Below are 19,223 nucleotides of genomic sequence, written 5' to 3'. Positions count from 1 at the left end.
CCAGGTGGAACGGCATTGGATGGGGCTCGCTGACATGCGCTCCATTATATGGCTGCCAAAGAAGCAGGTTCAGGCATACATTAGGAAAGCCCCACTAGCTGTACAATATCCCCTACAAACTTGGTTGGCTATACGGCAGCGATATATCCCCAACAGATTATATTTCCAACAGATGGCCATAAAAACCGCTCCCGGTTGTCCTCTGGGGATGGCCAATCCACTTTATAGTAGTTGGGAGAAGAAGGGACTGAACACATTAGGGCAACTATGGGACGAGGGACAGATGATACCATTCACAGATTTACAAGAGGAATATGGTTTGCCAGCGTACCACCTATTTCACTATAATCGTATGAGAGACTATATAAATAAAAGGGCAAAAATTGAACTGTCCTTAGAGGAATTGGCCATAGAACAAGCAATAAGGGTGGGCAGCCACCGGGGATGTATCTCTCGCCTCTATAAGGCATTGCTCTATGATAAGAAGCCTATACTACACTATCTACAGCGGTGGGAGAAAAACCTACAAATAACAATAGAATACACACAATGGGAAAAAGCCATGGAGCATATGTTGCGGGTTTCTATATCTAGTTCAATGATAGAAAATAGTTATAAAATATTATATCAATGGTATTACACTCCTCAGCGATTGGTAAAGATGTATGGACAGGGGTCTGACAAGTGCTGGAGGGGTTGTGTGGCAGTGGGGGACATGCTGCATATTTGGTGGACATGTCCAAAAATACAGCTTTATTGGGCAGAGTTGATTGATGTGTTTATCCAAGTGACAGGAGTGCGGTATCCTCAAAAGCCGGAGGTCTGCTTGCTACATGTCCGCCCCCCAGGGGTACGTCTTTTAGACCATCGGCTCACTTCAATATGGTTGGTGGCGGGAAAAATTATATTGGCTGCACAGTGGAAAAGCTCAGTAGCACCGCCTGTGATAAAAGTAATATATAAGATGGACTATCTATATCAAATGTCTAAAATGACAGCTTTACGATCTGGACATGTAGCAAAGTTTAATAGGTTATGGGAACGATATCGATCATGGAGACTAAAATCTAACATAGACCTTGATGCCCCTGAGCTCATTGTCCCAAGACTTTGAATGCTTCTGGATGTCTATCTACCGAGCCTCAATGCTTTCTAATGGCTGAGGGCAAGATGGGGGGGAGGGGGGAAATGAGGGAATATTCTATATGTTATTTTATACTGTTCAGTATTTAAGTTTGAGAGATGTTTAATACACTGTTGCTATATAATGACTTGATATCTGTACAATATTTTCAATAAAAACAGAAATTTGAGAGGAATACTGGGGAGAGGGGAGGATATGGGGAAGGGGTTTAAAAATTAAAAATGTATGTTTGGCACTCTTTATCACCGAAAAGTGGATGGTTAAGCTTTGTAATCAGTACTTTGGTTTTCATGTTTTTGCATGTCTAATGTTGTGCCAATAAACAGATTTAAAAAAAAAAAAAAAATTATCTCCTCATACTTACCTCTGAAGGAAACCAAAAACACAAATCCTAAAGGTGAAAGGGTAAGATTAACATGAATGAACGTAGGTATGTAGCAAGTTGTGACCTGAATTTTGAATACATGTACTTTTTGCAATATTTGTTTAGCAATAAAAAATTCAGGCAATTAAGTGTTCCCAATAACACATTAGTTATTACTCTGCTATATTGTGAAGCACTTTAGTTAAATAACACCCATTGATAATAATACATAAAAGAACAGAAACCAACCCAGGTTCTACTTGGGTTTGACTTTTGCAACACGATTGAACCCAGCCTCACCTGCCTACTTCCAGGAACATCAGAAATCCAGTCACCGAGCAGTAGGTAACTCTTGCCATTCTCCCGAGAATGATTTCAAACAAGCCCTTTAAAGACACCATGCTTGTACCAGCCCACATGGGCTCGAAGGAGGATAATGCTTTCTGCTATACTTGTGTGGTCCCACACTGTCTGAAAGAAAGTAGAGGTGTGCTTACATTGATCCACCTAGGCCAGACGAGGGTAGCAATGTGCTTGCATTGACCCACACAGACCAGAAGGAGGCAGCAGCCCATTAGCTGGCACAGAGGAGAGAAGCTGCAACAGTGTGACAGCACCATCAGATTATTGGGGGAAGAGAAGTAGTATAATAATAAAAGTTGAGAAGGGAAGGGAGGATGGTGGTCAACATGGAATGAAAGGGGTCAATCCACAGAAGTTTGCTTAGGATCTTTTAAGTGGCCCTTGAAAGAGGTTTGAACAGATTTGCTGTCCTATGTTGGTTACAGAAGTGATATACGCAGGCCAGTCCAATAACTGCTCCTACTCCCTCCTGCCAATCACGCCGGCTCATTAGAATGATAGGTTGTATTTAGGTGACAAGTCCAAGGATGTGGCAAGCTATTTCTTTGCCATTTAGCAGACATATTTACAATTTCTAAGGGAAACATGGATCTCGTTATAAAACCTAAAATTACCCTACAGTCTTTTTCTAGGGGGATTGGGGAGGGGGGGGATGAACATTAATCTGAACCCAATATGAGCAAATGTTTGGAGGACAGTGATGTAAATGACACTCATGCTCTCAAGTTGGAAGGTGAGACAGTTCATCATCCTGCATCCAAATCCAGATGATTTGCATACAGGAACGTTCACTTAGGGGGAAAAGTTACCAGGCTGCAGTAAAAATTCAAATTTTAATGCAGTGTAATTTATTGTGAGTCATAAGCTGCAATAAAGGAATAACGTAACTTATGATTAACCTTGTAAGCCCCATTATTCTGCTAACATGCTGCCCAATGCTCCTGGGGAGCATGTCTTAAAAGGGCCAGTATGGTTAAAATATAATTGTCATCCGGTGTGCTCAAGTCCTCCTTCCCTACAAAGGTACTCCCCAATCCCCAGTCCCTCAACATCTCTTCCCCCCACAGAAACATATTCCAAATGCTCATTTCTAATTTGGTTTAAGTGATTCATAAATAGAAGTGCAAAAATAAAATCATAATGCAGATGATCTGAATCTGTCTTGGGAACCAGGATCCTAGGTGAACAGTAGAGCTTTTAGGGGCTCTTTTACTAAGCTGCCTTAAGCGCTAATGCGTGCCTTACACAGTTTAAAAATGGTGTACCACGGGATGCGCTCAGGTGGTAAGTGCCAAATGTGTGCACGCTAACTGTGCACAAAATGCTTTTGAGGGGGCATGTCTGGGGGGTGGGGTGTAGAGTGGATATTCCTGTACTAGTCAGTTAGTGTAGCTATATTACCGTGTACTAACTGGTTAGCGCAGGAATAGTGTGAGCCCTTACTGCCTACAAAATAGGTGGCGGAAAGTGCACAATACATGTGCTAATTTTTTTTAATGCTAACATTAGTACATGGCCATTAATACAAAAAATAGAGAAAGGTAATTTTTATGGCTGCAATAAAAATGGCCTTAGGGGTCCTTTCACTAAGGTGTGCTGAAAAATGGACAGGGCTAGTGTAGGCGTGTGTTTTGGGTGCGCGCAGATCCATTTTTCAGTGAGCCTGTAAAAAAAGGCCTTTTTGAAATTTTTGCTGAAAATGAACGTGCGGCAAAATAAAAACAGACGCGCATTCATTTTGGGTCTGAGACCTTACCGCCAGCCATTGACTTAGTGGTAAGGTGTCTTGCGTTAACTGTGCAGTAATTGCCTACGTGCGTCAAGTCGGAGTTTTCGCTCAATTTTTGCCACATGCTACAAATTAAAATATATTTTCTGGTGTGCATAGCGGATACGTGACAAAAATGAAATTACTGCATGGGCCACATGGTAGCTGGGCGGTAACTCCAAATTGATGCACTTTGGGCACACATAGGTGCCTACGTTGCTTAGTAAAAGGACCCCTCAGTATGCAGAAAAAACCCAGGCAAGGGTGCAAAGACCACTTTTTATGCAGCTTAGTAAAAGAATCACTTAGATTGCAAAGCGTTGAACTAGATATTGGTCTTTGTGGAAGTTGTAAGGGGGAGTTTTTGGTTTGGGAAGTTGTTTTTTATTTTTTTTTAATTTTATTTATAACCATTTAAATCTTTACAAGCAATAAAACAACTTGCCAGAAATACAGAGAAGGTAGTATATAGGAATTATTTCAATCAGGTAATTCTATTCTCTTCTTTAGACCACCAAATAGGGAGAGTGAAACAAGAGAAGGAGATCAATTAAACAGTAAACAGAAAAAAAAACATGGTATTAACCTGTTTATCCCCAGATACTACTCATCTAATTCATTATTCCACATTGATCATCTGGTTGGCTTCTTCAAGCCCAATACGGTGTATAGTCAATTCATTTAATTGAAAACATACTTATTATCCAATATTAGTTAGAAATAATACATCTGATTACATTCTCTCTTTTAAAAACCAGAAGTTATTTAACAATACATATACTTAAGTCTCTAACTCAGATCCCACTGATTAAAGTAATCCCAGTTTTCATCGGCTTCACTTCCTTCAAAGCAATAATTGAGGAAATATTTCTGAGGAAAACTAGGAAGTTGTTTATTGTTTGGGAGGAAATTTTTGTTTAGTTATGTTAAACAGCCTTTCTACTTTCCTGGTGAGACTAGGGGACAGGATAGAATGCACTAGGAACTTAATTTATTATATCTTTGATAAAATGTTTTCATTTTGTTTTTAATGATTTACTGTTGTATTTATGCTTAGAGGTACTTTTGATTACATACTGTAATAAGCAATGAGTGTGGGTTCAGCAGCAGTAAAAACATGAGCCAAACTGAAATTTAATTCAGTTAAATACAATTAGCAATAGCAATTCAAATGAGCACTCAGTACTAAATTAGCTCAAGTTCTCATAGTCAGGATTGTGCATGGAAAAATGATTGTAATTTGGGGTCCTTTTACTAAGCTGCAGTAAGTACTATTGCATGCCTACCACAGCAAAACAGGGCTTACTGTGAGGCCCACTCAAGCATCCTATGGTAAGTTTTGCATGTGCGTGCCACTACCCATGAGCTAAAAAATTAAAGGGCCCTTTTACTAAGGCGCATAGGCGCCTAAGCTCATCCAACATGCGCCAAATTGGAACTACTACCTGGATACCATGTGCCCCGGGTGGTAATTCCATTTTTGACGCTTGTCCAAAACACCAGTTATAAAAAATATTTTCTATTATCTACCGTGTGGCACTTACCTGGCGGTAATCAGCAGTTTACGTGTGCTGGCTGCTTACTGACTGGTTAACACGTGAGACCTTACCACTAAGTCAAAGGGGGGTGGAACGGTCTCAGCCTAAAAATGGACACGCACTGGTTTTAATTTTGCCGCACGTTCATTTTCGGCCGCTGTAAAATTGACTTGCATGTGTCCAAAACACATGCCTACACCAGCGCAGGCAACTTTTCAGCGTGCCTGAGTAAAACAGCCCTTATATTTATTTGTTAGTATTGGGGGTGGGTCTGGTGGTAGAGAGTGGACATGTTCTGTCTAATTAGTTAGCACAGCTATGTTGCCGCACACTAACCGATTAACATGTGGTTAGCGAGTGAGTCCTTACCACCCCGGGAACTCCAATCACTGGGTAAATCTCTTATCTGCACCCTTCTCCTCCACCGCTAACTCCAGACTCCGTTCCTTTTATCTTGCTGCACCATATGCCTGGAATAGACTTCCTGAGCTGGTACGTCAAGCTCCATCTCTGGCCGTCTTCAAATCTAAGCTAAAAGCCCACCTTTTTGATGCTGCTTTTAACTCCTAACCCTTATTCACTTGTTCAGAATCCTTATTTTATCATCCTCACTTTAATATTCCCTTACAGTATCTCTTATTTGTCCTGTTTGTCTGTCCTAATTAGATTGTAAGTTCTGTCGAGCAGGGACTGTCTCTTCATGTTCAAGTGTACAGCGCTGTGTACATCTAGTAGCGCTTTAGAAATAAGTAGTAGTAGTAGTACCACCTACATAATGGATGGCATTAGGGGTTCAAGCGCCAATGGCCATGTGGTAATGGGAAAATTACTGCATGGCCATTAACGGAGAAAATAGAAATATCGGCCATTTTACCGGCAGTAAAAATGGCATTAGCGCATGGAAAAGGCTTGCGCAAGGATGCGCTAAGGCCACTTTTTACTGCAGTTGGTAAAAGGGCTTATAAGATCTTTGTCACAAATAGGCATCCTTAATTAGGGTGAGATTAGATGTAATTAGCGATTCAGCATTTTTTTAAAATCTTGCCCCAGCTTTGTGGAATTTTTTACTCCAATATCTTTGGGATGAATTACATTTTTACAAAAGTAAGGTGGGGTTAAAGATTTTTCTTTCAAGGACATTTGGTTAATGCTGTCTGGATCTATGATGGGAATCAGGCCGCTTTTTACGGCAGTTTGGTAAAAGGGTTCCTGTGTGTCTGAATCATTTCAGGATTTTTTGGCCAATTTTCAAACTTTTTTTTAGTTTGTTTCAGCAATTGATACATATAAAATTTAATTAATAATAAATATTGCATCTAAATAATGTTGCACACATATCTTTAAAGATCTAGAGCCCTGTTTTATATAGAATATAGGGATCACTGTTTCTGGCCACAAAGGGGGAGATTCTATGCGTGGCGCATAAAAAAATTGGCGCTGAAATCAGTGCAGACTAAGCATATTCCATAATCGACACCTAGATTTAGGCAACGATTATAGAATACACTTAGTTGATATTTGAGCGCTGAAATCTACATGCATCCATTTACACCAACGAAAACGTGATGTAAATCCCGGCATGCACTGGGCCATGTTCTATAAGAAGTTGCATAAATTTTGGAACGCCCATGAAATGCCCATTTCCCCACCTATTAGCACACCCCTTTTTGCCTGTGTGCGTTAGAAGCTCGGCCCACATTGTTACAGAGTACACTTAGAAAGTTGTGTGCCTAAATTCTAATCAATGCCAATTTGTGCTCATTATTGCTTGTTAAGTGCTGTTATCAGTGCTCATTACCTTATTAAGCCAATTGAGTTGCATGCATTGTTATAGAATCCACACAGAAATCCAGGCATGCTATATAAAATTCAGCGGAAAGTGTGCACAGTATGCATTTACACAGAGCCTTTTCTACAATATATAAAGGAGTATGTGAGTATTTGGCAGCTCCAGAGAAATGGAATAGGCTTCCTGTGGAATTGTGGAGTTTCTTGAGCTTGCTTGGATTTCAGAAGTTTAAAAAAAACATATTTTGATTTCTGTAGGTCATGGGTGAGGGAGAGTGATAGAACCGAGTTGTGTTTATGCTTGGATTTTTAAGATATGTACTGTTTTTGTGATTGATTTATGTTGCTATTAAATGGTATAAATGACCTTCAATGAATTTTTCCAGAAGATGGTATAAAACCTTTATAAATAAATAAAGCCTAGAATAAGCTTGCTCAAATACAAGTGCTTTCATCTTCCTAAAATCAAACGTCCTGCATGGTTCCAAAATTGATTGGCACACAATTCCATAATTTAGGTTCCTAAAACAGAAAATGTTCTAGCACAAGTTGAACGTGAGTTCCAGCTAGAACTAGAACAATGTATATTATGAATGTATTTGTGATATCCATTTAAGTATGTATGTAACTGGTACTTGTTTTCTTCAATGCTGTAATTTGGTTTTTTTCACATTGTATAAAACATAATGGGTGGACAAGAAACCTGGTGGTGAGCTGAGAACCAGGGAGGCCAATATTCAAATCCTGCTTTTTCCGACCTTGAGAAAGTCACTTTACTCTCTATGTCCTCAGACACAACTTGGACTGAAAGCCATTTTTGGGCAGAAAACTAACCACAGTACCTAAACTCAGTGGTGTAGGAAGGGCGGGGCGGTGGGGGCGGTCTGCCCCAGGTGCACGCTGCTGGAGTGTGCAGAGAGCAGCTACGCGCCTTTCGGCTCTGCTGGTTCCCTGCTCCCTCTGCCCCAGAACAGGTTACTTCCTGTTCCGGGGCAGAGGGAGCGGGGAGCCGATAGGCGCGCGGCTGCTCTCTGCACCCTCCAGCAGCCAAGAATGCACCCGGGGGGGGGGGGGCTTGATGCGCCAGGGGGGTGTCATGCTGCACCCTGGGGGGACGGAGGCCGTTGCATCTGGGGGGGGGGGGTGCAGCTGCGATCCACCCCGGGTGGGAGCCGACCTAGGATTGCCACTGCCTAAACTGTAACTCACCTTGAGCCTGAACTTGGAAGACACAAGTTGTTCAATCCAAAAACAGGAATTTCTCTTGTTTAAGGTAAATCACAGAATATAATACTTACATTCAAGTCTAGCAATGGGCATTGGCTGTCTCACCCCCCGTTTAATCACAAAAAAGCACTATAGATTATGTCATAAACCATTATAAACACAGGAGCCCTTCTACTAAGGCGCGGAGGCACTTACGCACATCCAATGTGTGTCAATTTGGAACTACAGCCCGGCTACCACATGCCTGGGCAGTAATTTCATTTTTTACACACGTCCAATACACGTGTCGTAAAATATTCTTTATTTTCTACCGTGCGGCACTAACTGGGCTGTAATCAGCAGTGTACGCGTGCTGATGATTACCACCCGGTTAACATGCGAGGCCTTACTGCTAAGTCAATGGGTGGCGGTAAGGTCTCAGGCCCAAAATGGACCTGCGCCAATTTTTATTTGGCTGCACGCCCATTTTTGGCTAAAAAAAAAAAGGTCTTTTTTGCAGGCAAACTGAAAACTGGACCTGTGCACGTCCAATACACGTGCCTACACCAGCGCAGAACATTTTTCAGCGCACCTTAGTAAAAGGGCCCCACAGTGTTTTTGATCTTCAGAAGCACAAATACGCACTCATGTACTAGCATAACTGTAATACATACATATTTGCAGTATTCAGGGCTTACCTGCAAGCCTATCTTTCATACAGTAGTCTGGAGAATTCTCAAAGTATACCAGATCAGTTTTAGTGGGTTTCTTAAATCTTTTGTTAGCCACTGTGAAACCAGTGCCATCTTGATTCATAACCACCTGGATGGCTCCATTGTACTTCCTCCATAGATAATCTCCGGTTTTTCTGAAGTCTGTCATGGCCAACCAGCAGGTCCTCAAAGTACAGGATCCACTAACACCATGACATTTACATTCCTGTTTCAAGAACCGCTTCACAGCCTACCAGAAATCCACAAAACAAAGTTCAAATCAATGACTAGAGCTATATTTCAATATTTTATAATATTATCCAGTGGGTATGGAACATTTTGAACTCTTATTTCTTGTTGCATCTAAACAGATCTGGTTTTCAGGGTACCCAAAATATGCAGATTAAACTGTTTTTAGATTAAACTTGTGCAAATTCTTCTTATGCATATTGTGATATGATGTCACTGGTTATGTAGAAGTTTAACACAAGAGAGAGCTCAAGAACACATAAGCGATCTGAAATGAGTTTATGATAATGCTGGGACCCATTATCCTTGAAAGTCCTGAACTGACAGAGCTTATATTAGAGACGGGCAACCTGGGAGATGTAATGAAACAGCAGTTAGGGTTCAGAACACAGATGAGGGGAGTTAAGCACCTGGACCCAATCTGGGAAGCTGCTGGAATGAAACAAAAAGCTCACAGGGTTTGAAGAGAAGAGCAGAGAGGAAGCAGGATAGAAAAGGAAGAACACAAAGGTGTGTGTAAGGGCTTTGCTATCAGGAATGTCAAACACCCTGAAGGGAAGTAGGAGCTTGATTAAAAAAAATGTTTCTACAGATTTTATTGACAAATTAAAGAACTGTCAGTGTGTGAGGGTTGGTTGTGAAATGTGCATATTAGAAGTCATAGTGAAACATCCACATTTTGGGGTATGTTTACTACGGTGTGTTAGTGTTTTTAACGTGCCTGTAAATTTAAGGTACGTTAAAATGTTAACACGCCTATACATGTCTATGGGCACATTAACGCTTAATGTGCATAAACCATTTACGTGCGTTAAAAATGCTAACGTGCCCCTTAGCGCCACTTAGTATACATAGGTGTTTGTGATAAAAGACCTGGCCAGGATTTAGACTAGGAAAATGTTGAGCAAACTGGAAGAGGTAACATTGCCATTAGAAACACAACATGGATTAAAGTTTTGCTCGAGGGCTGTATAAAAACTGAGAAAGTTAATGACCAAGGGCTCATAGTGAAGTATTCTCCTGTAATATGAATAGACAGACCAGACTAGAGCTACAGATAGCAACTGAGAAGCTAACAGAGAAATTAGATGGCATATTACAGCCTATAAGCTATAGTCTGTACAATGAAGAGTCAGAGAAGCTGAAAGAGGAAGCTTTATTGCTCATTTGTAATTCCACTTTAGATTAATAGTGCAATGTCGACAGAATATCATCTATCTTCTGGAGTTTCCCAAAGATCAGCCCCATTCCCATTTCTTTTAATCTTTTTTTTAGTCCACTAGTTCTGTTGATTCAATCTTTAGCAAGTGTGCGCTCACTTCTTTGCCAGATTATATACAGTTGATTTTACCTGCGGAAGCTAATACTCCAAATCTTGCTCAAATTGATATTACTCTAACTTCTGTAGCATAACATTGACATTCGCACCTCAGCCAGCCTTAATAAATTCTTACTTATATAAATAATACCAAACAACATTTTCTTTGGAATAAAATTTGGCTGCAGCTTTATTTCCAAATAATCATAAATAATTCAATTCACTTAACAACCACTTAGTAACATATCAATCAATATCTTGGTTAAATTCATATAGCGGTTTAATACTGTTAAGCCATTCGGTCACGAAATTGGCTTACCTTCCCCACCTTACCCCCCATCCCCCCATGTGACTTACGGTGCCGTCAAGCCACATCTTACTCATGGCGGTTCCGCCCATGAGTTCTTTTCCATTTCATAACTTTCACAATATTCATTTTAACCGCTTCTGGTGCCTGTAGCACCCTTCATCCAGGCACCCCCCTTTTTTATTAAAAGCTGCTACCGATCCTCCCCAAAACTACCCCCCCACTCCCCCACTCCGGTCCCAAACTTCTCTAAAATTTGACCCCCAAAATTCCAACTCCCACCAAAAAAACAGGGTGGGCTGGGACGGGTCCTTCAACTACCTTCCAACCACCCTCCCCCTCTCCTACCTAACTAACTATCCTTTTCAGCGCCAATTTCCTCCTATCCTGCCCTTTCTTTACTAACCAATCCTATTCCTTTTCTTCCATCCAATCCCCTTTTCCTTCCCTTTGTTGCTGCCCTACCAGCCTCCAATTAATTCACCCCTTACCCTCTCTTCCCCTCCCCCCACCTCTCATCACTCTAACTTGGCTGCTTCTCTCTCAGCCAATGTTATCACCCTCACTAATTAACAGTGAGGGTTTCCTTATACTTAGAATCCAAGTGGTTGAAACCAGAGAAATATAAGGCGATGTGGCTTACTGGAGGCCTGGAGTATCCTACTGTATTACTGGTGATTTGGGGACATTCTTTATAATTATTTACATCATTACAGGTAATACGAGTGATCATTGATTCAAACCTTACTTTTAAGGATCAAGCATCAGAGGTGGATTAAGGCTGTTTTTTTTTTAGCACTATTAGTATTAGAGCAGTCAAGCCTTTTTTTTTCATATCCTAAGGTTTTTTTTGTCTCTGATATGTTCATTAATGATCAGTAGGCTAGACTACTGTAATTCCATTTATAATGGTATTACAATAAGCATATTATAGAATCTTCAATTAATACAGAATATTGCCCTTGTTGCTGGACTGGGTAGATATAATCATATCATACCTATAATGAAGGAGTTTCATTGGTTACCAGTAGTATACCAAATTACATTTAAGGTGTCAATGTTGGCATTTAAGGCATTTTATAGTGATCTGCCAAATTATTTAGCAAATTTTAATTCTGTTTATGCCTCCAAGAACATTAAAGGGCCTGTTTAACAAGCTGCGTTAAGCACTAATGTGTGCGTGCAATTGTTAGCACCATATTATCGGCACTAATCGACTCATTAAGCAATCAATTATTGGCAATAATTGGAATTTATGTGCACGTAAATTTTTCCACATGGATCTGAAAAGGGGATGTGACCATGAGAGGAGCATGGGTGGGTCAGGGATGTTTCTAGGATTTGCACACATTGTTATAGAATTTGGGGGCATCCACACTCAATTTAGATGAGGGGATATACATGGACAACATGGAAAAATATAAAATGAAGCTGAGCAATCATAGCCCCTAGAATACAATCCAAGTCACTCCTCTTAAATCGTAAGAGCCAGCAGGCACTACCTGTATTATTATATTACTGATCCGTGGTCCTTGCAGAAAAACAAAAGCAAAGAAGTTACAACAATTTTATCAATAAAACGAAGAGGAAACTACACTAACAAGTATGTAGAACTGGAATATTGTGTTTCAGTAGTTGAGTCCAATATGCGTATGCTAAGACACAGGTCAGAGATGCCAGCATTGTGGGTGCCATGGGTACTTGAGGTCCTCCAATATTGAGAAGACCTCCTTCACTGTGTTGAATTTAGCACTCCCAATCCTTTTGAAAAATTGGCTCCTTTGAGTCAGTACATTAAAACAGTAGCAATATGAACTCTTTGAGCTGCAGGCATGGATTTGTAATCCATAAAACAACAGTTGAAGGCACTTTAGAGGATAACCAGTAGATTGCATTCTTGCATTCTTTTTCACAGTCCATTTAGCTATTCCACCCAAATTAAAATAAATGTGAGGAGACATTCAGAGCTCTCCCACGAGTATGATTTTGTCTTTGATAAGCCAGTCTTGTTAATTAAACATGCTCATGAAGCCAGATTTCAAATTCTGAATTGTTTGCATAACTCTAGTTTAGAAAACTAATGGCAAAATTACACTAGGGTTATTTTAACAGAATTTTTCATGGGATCCATTTGAGAAATCTGCCCCTAAAGAGACAGATTTAAATTGTGAGCCCTCATAAATAGAGATATACCTATTGTACCTAAATATTAAAGACACCTGCATGCCAAAGGGATATTGAGGTGATGCTCATTCAGGTACAGTAATTTCCCTGTCTCTGGAGGGCTCACCATTAAGACAACAGAGTTGCAGTGGAATATGAACCTGGGTACCCTGGATTAAAGTCCACTGCAATGACCACTAGGCTACCCCTCTGTTCTACAGGGAAGTCTGTGTGGTCATTTTTGTAGAAATGCTGCCAAACAGACGTCCTTGTCCCTGTTTTTTTTGGCATTCATAATTTGGAAAATGGTTGTTCATTTTGGATGTTCTCATGTATTTTTGAACAGGAAACCCCAATGTTATAGACCCCTGTGAATCAAGAGAGTGAGGAAGGGAGGGAAGAAGAGAAAGATAGGGGTGGGGGAATAAAAAGAAAAAAAGTTTCATATGAGAATTGTAAAATGTTATGTATTAAGTACTTTTGGAGGGGGTCAGAGATATCCATATTTTATAAGCTGTGCCACTGCTACCATACCGTTTATAAAATACTGGTTCATTTGTTGGTGGTCCCATTTCCTGGTGTACATCAGACCTTACACAACCTCTATAAAATTACTGTCAATGAGACTTCACTGGTGGAAGATGGCAGATCAAGTAAGACTGGTGACAACACAAGAGGCAAGTACTACTGAGCAAAATGGCTGAAAGAAGGGTTCATTATGTATGCTGACATCATCTCATCTACATTTCTGTGGTTGTGTTACTGTGACATAGTGACAGGAACAGGATAAGGAAAAAGTAGAAATGAAAGGTCGGGGATGCCTTTAGATTCTGTTCTGTGAATAATTATTTTAAGGAAATTCCAATAAAAAATGATTTTTAATTTCACAATAATAGAGTGGGGTTTGAGTGCTTGTAGTGTTGTTGCACGGACTCTGATTTCTCTGGAATACTCATTAAGGGAGAAGTTAAATAAGCTCAAAAAATCATTACAACATTTCGCTCTTCTGTGATTGGAATGCATGATGAGATCCTCCGAGATAGAACTTTCAGACCTAAATATATGTACTCCAGAGGAGACATGGGGTATAACAGACATTCAAATGCCTCCAAAATATAAATCAAGGGCAGACAGCGAATCTTTTTCAAAAAGAAAGCAAGCACTAAAATAAGAGGTCACAGTATGAAGCTGTATCATTGGTCCACACAGATAATTTTTCTTCACAGAGGATCTCTAGCTGCAAAAGAAGTAAAGAGACAGCCAGAGATCAGCGGGAGTTCATGGCATTGGATCAGGTGTGTAATTAAGCAGACTCGACAGTCTTAACAATGTTTAGCTACCATCATCTTTTATGCCTCTGTGTTACTGTGGTGCAGCAGCCAAGATATGGAAACTGAAATAACAAGACGAGCCAATTCCAGATGAGCTTCTGCCGAGTCTCTGTTCACTTTGCATATTTTGGCTGCTGCATCACGTCTAAAATAAACACATGTAAGTCAATATAGTAGAGCACAAAGTGGACTTTCCAATATTTTCCAAGTAACTTATGAAAATATACAAAAGGCTAAAAGAAATTGTAATCCACAAGTACAGAAACAGATGTATATAACACAGAGGTTACCAGAAATACCTGTCACAAATTTTCAGATTCCTATTATACTAGCATTGCTGTTGTCCCTACCCAAATGAGGGGCCCTTTTACAAAGCGGCGGTAAGCCCAATGCAGGCTTACCTTACGCTAATCTGGAGCTACCGTTGGCCCATAAGTACATAAGTATTGCCAAACTGGGAAAGACCAAAAGTCCATCAAGCCCAGCATCCTGTTTCCAACAGTGGCCAATACAGGTCACAAATACCCGGCAAGATCCCCAAAAAATACAGAACATTCTATACTGCTTATCCCAGAAATAGTGGATTTTCCCCAAGTCCATTTAATAATGGCACCCAAATTGGATAGCCGTTTGTATAATACTGGTTAGTGCTCAATTTTTTCAGCACCAATTTTTCTGCACCATTTATAAAATTTGGTCCAGTATGCAAAATGTATTTTAATTTGACATTTGTAACCCACCTTTCCAGACTCTCCCCTAGTCATGGCAGCAAAAGGAAATATAAAACTCATAATAGAACCATAAACATTTAGAAAACTAATTGCAAAATAAAATTAAAATACTGTACAACTATAAATATAATCAAAATAAATAGTAAATTAATATTCTCAAAAGTCATGTAAATAAATCTTATTGGTTTATTTTTGTCACGCTTCTCACCTGGAAGCGCTGTGGTAGCGCATGGGCAGGATAGTTGGCGGCGATTGGGAGCCTGACTTTCCTCCACTGTAGGAGGGCACTGCATGGTTTCTGTAGCACGGCTCCAAGGCAGGAGGATCTGCGCTTGAGCGACTGACATCATTTGCTTCCCTTTGGCAGTGTCCGCTTGGTCACGCCCCTGACGCCGGCGTATCCCTTTAAATTCATATGACTCAGGGCATATGGGGCTTCAGCAACAGCTTTCATTCCCCATTTTTGGAGGGTTTCCCAAAGCTGCTGTGAGCATCTGTCTGAAGATACAAAACTCCCTTGCTGTGAGTGTCTGCCTGAAGTTCCAGATTTCCTTGCTGTGAGCGTCTGTCTGAAGATACAGAACTCCCTTGCCGTGTCTGTTGAAGTTCCAGAACTCCCTTGCCGTAAGTGTCTGTTGAAGTTCCAGAACTCCTTTGCTGTGTTTGTCTGTTGAAGTTCCAGAACTCGCTTGCTGTGAGCGTCTGTCTGAAGATACAGAACTTCCTTGCTGTGTTTATTTAAAGTTACAGACCTCCCTTGTTGTGAGTGTCTGCCTGAAATTACAGAACTTCCTTGCTGTGAGCACATGCCTGAAGGCTATAGAGCTTCTTTACTGTGAGCGGTCTGTCAGACATTACAAAACATTCCTGCTGTGAATATTAGCTTGAACTTGCAGAACCCCTTGCTGTAAATGTCAGTCTGACTTCTACTCAGCCTTTCCTGCTGTGAGCGTCTGTCTGGGTGTTCTGCTGAAGTTACTATCTTTCAGCGCTGAGCTTCTACCTGTGTTCCCTGGGCACAGCTGTGGTGAGCTTCTCCATGGGTTACTGGGTTCTCCCGCACTGGGCTTCACTGTACTCCCTGGGCATAGCCGTGGTCAGGCTCCTGCCTATTTTTTTCCTGAGCTCTTTCTTCGTGGGCCTCTGTTTGTTTTCCCAGAGTAGTGGCTCCCACCTACCTTCTGGTCTTGGCCTGGCATCTATCTCTTGTTGGCATTCCCCTGGTGAAAATAAGTCCTTCGGGCCGCCTGCACCTGGGGGCTCAACTCCCATGAAATGGTGGTTGGTCAGGTGAAGTTGTCTGTGGCTCATCAGCCATCCATAGTCCTTCTGGGCTAGGACTTGAGAACTCACTTCACCGCACTGGCGTGCAATTCTTGCCCGCCCGCTGTAGACCAGATCACAAAAAGTTTTCAAAGGAGGTAATACATTTATATGCAGGGGGTGAAAGGGAACGAAAAAGGCTACAATATGGGGGTGGGGGAGGAGATGAAAGGAAGAGAAGAGAAGGATAAGCTACAATATGCAGGGGGTTGAAAGGGAGAGTAGGAAAGGCTATACAATGTGTGTGTGTGTGTGTGTGTGTGTGTGTGTGTGTGTGTGTGTGTGTGTGTGTGTGTGTGTGGGTGTGGGTGTGTGTGGGTGGGTGGGTGAAATAGAAAGAAGAAAAGGTTTATACTATGCAGGGGTGAAAGGGAAAGAAAAAGGCTATACTATGCTGGGGGGGGGGGGGTGAAAGGTAGAGAAGGAAAGGCTATACTATACAGGGGGTGAAAGGGAGAGAAAAAGGCTATACTATTTGGGGGGGGGAGGAAGAGAAGCAAGGCTATACTATGCAGAGGGGCTGAAAGGGAGAGAAGGAAAGGCTATACTCATAGACAGTTGGTGACTCAGCTGTTTGGGGAGGCTAAAGTGGCAGGACTAGGGCCAGGGTATGGGTGTGGCTAGAGGTACAGTAGAATGGAACAGAGCAAGTTAAAATCCTTGGAGTACGGGACAATGTCTATGTCAACAGTAAAAGGACAGTAGGACACTTTTGAATACAGCAAGGAATGAGTCCTTCACTATGTGGCTCTGGTGCAGCTGTATCAGCTGTCTCCACAGAACCTCTGTTACTGATGGTACTATGCACACTGAATATACTCCAGAAATAATATGCCAACAAAATCAAAATAAAGCACCAAATTAATACAACATATTATACAGAAGAATATTTGTAGCATTCTGGAAATATATGCAAATACTATAACACTTGGGGGGCCCGTTTACAAAGGTGCATTAGGCTCTACACGTGTGCAGCATGTGCTAAAATGAGACTACGGCCAGGCTACCATGCCCCCCTGGCGTTAGTTTCAGGTTTGCCACACAACCATAATGCCTGGATGATTTATTTATTTCCTCCAACACACGGCGTTTCCAGCGGTAATCAGCAGTTGATGCACGCCAACCAGTCACCGTGAGTGTAGCGCATGAGCCCTTAACCCTAAATCAAGGGGTGGCATTAAGGGCTCAGGTTTTAGGCACTTATCCTATACTTGAGGGTCTACCTGTGTTTGAAAAAGGCTGGGTATTCTATTAGCACTGAATGTCTGTGCAGGATTGATCTGTACTAATTCAGCTTGTTTAGTTTTCCACTAGGTGTATTGATGATCTATTGCCCACTGTAATGTTTACAGGGCTGCCTTTACCTTGGAAGGCCATTGTTTTGTGACCCCTGGAAATTAGTACTGTTATGATATAGTAGAATTGCTCAGGTAACCAATCTGGCCCTTCCATTCTCCTTCCTCTTACTCTCCATTCTTTCACTAACTCTTTCCTCTCTCTTCCCATCACCCAGCATCTACTCTTGCAATCCAACATCTGCTTTGTTCAGAACGGCTATAATACCTGCAGCTGACATAAAGACTGGTTTTCCTTTCCAATTTCACTTTCAGGGAAGAAGGATGGATACAGCGACCAATGGAGGGATTAAGGAGGGATCATGCCTTAATCCCTCCAGTAGTCAGCTGTTCAATCAGAGCACCTTTTTTTTTTTTAACTTGGGACATGACTGGAACAGGTCTAGACAAAAACATCCTTCTTTTTAGACATGGATGTTTTTTTTCCATTTGAAAGTCAATGTTGGACATCCTACTTTTGGGTGCCCGTAGTCCCACCTAAAACACGTCCCTTTGCTGTTTGGACAAACTGCAGTGTGAAACGTCCAATTCTGACTTTCCATAATCGGGAGTTGGATGTTTTTAAACACCAAAACCAGGTTGCACAAAACAGAAACACAGATATATTAATCTCCCAAAAAGACATGGACAACCAACATAAAACAGCCACAGCACTTCAACCCATTCAAATATGCAGCGAAGGGCGACTAAAATGATAGCGGGGATGGGACGACTTCCCTATGAAGAAAGACTAAGGAGGCTAGGGCTTTTCAGCTTGGAGAAGAGACGGCTGAGGGGAGACATGATAGAGGTATATAAAATAATGAGTGGAGTGGAACAGGTGGATGTGAAGCGTCTGTTCACGCTTTTCAAAAATACTAGGACTAGGGGGCATGCGATGAAACTACAGTGTAGTAAATTTAAAACAAATCGGAGAAATTTTTTCATCACCCAACGTGTAATTAAACTCTGGAATTCGTTGCCGGAGAACGTGGTGAAGGCGGTTAGCTTGGCAGAGTTTAAAAAGGGGTTAGACGGTTTCCTAAAGAACAAGTCCATAAACCGCTACTAAATGGACTTGGGAAAAATCCAGAATTCCGGGAATAACATGTATAGAATGTTTGTACGTTTGGGAAGCTTGCCAGGTGCCCTTGGCCTGGATTGGCCGCTGTCGTGGACAGGATGCTGGGCTCGATGGACCCTTGGTCTTTTCCCAGTGTGGCATTACTTATGTACTTATATAATTGGGGGAAGTGGTATATTTCATATTATGGAGCTGCAGGCTGACTTGAGTAAGTGCCACAACTAGTGGAGAACAATAATATCCTTCTAGTAATCAACTTGTACAAGCTGACCATTTGGAGATATCCTTAGTGAAGCAGGGGAAAGGGTAAGTGTAAGGAAGGCCATTGGCCACACCTAGAATAGTGGAGGGGATCAATCCTGCTCAGTTGACAGATCGGAGATACTCTCAAGCAGACTGGCTGAGCCAAAATTGCTTTATCTACCAATATCTACCAATATTGATGCCCCATTTACTAAACCATGATAGTGATTCCTGGTGCAGGAAATGTGACACAGCC

General features: G+C 41.4%; 1 protein-coding gene across 1 annotated transcript in view; it reads right to left on the bottom strand.

Moving 5' to 3' along the window:
- The window catches only part of WNT2 (Wnt family member 2), a 65,817-nt gene that overhangs the window by 14,441 nt on the left and 32,153 nt on the right, over positions 1-19,223 (bottom strand). Inside the window, exon 4 of the mRNA XM_030216835.1 lies at positions 8,870-9,134. Within this exon, the coding sequence (XP_030072695.1) occupies positions 8,870-9,134 (265 nt within the window). The remainder of the gene's footprint in view (positions 1-8,869; positions 9,135-19,223) is intronic.

Source organism: Microcaecilia unicolor, chromosome 10, assembly GCF_901765095.1.
Source record: "Microcaecilia unicolor chromosome 10, aMicUni1.1, whole genome shotgun sequence".
NCBI classification, from domain to species: domain Eukaryota; kingdom Metazoa; phylum Chordata; class Amphibia; order Gymnophiona; family Siphonopidae; genus Microcaecilia; species Microcaecilia unicolor.
The sequence above is the reverse complement of the archived record's forward strand: the minus strand, read 5'-3'. Positions and strand labels throughout refer to the sequence as shown.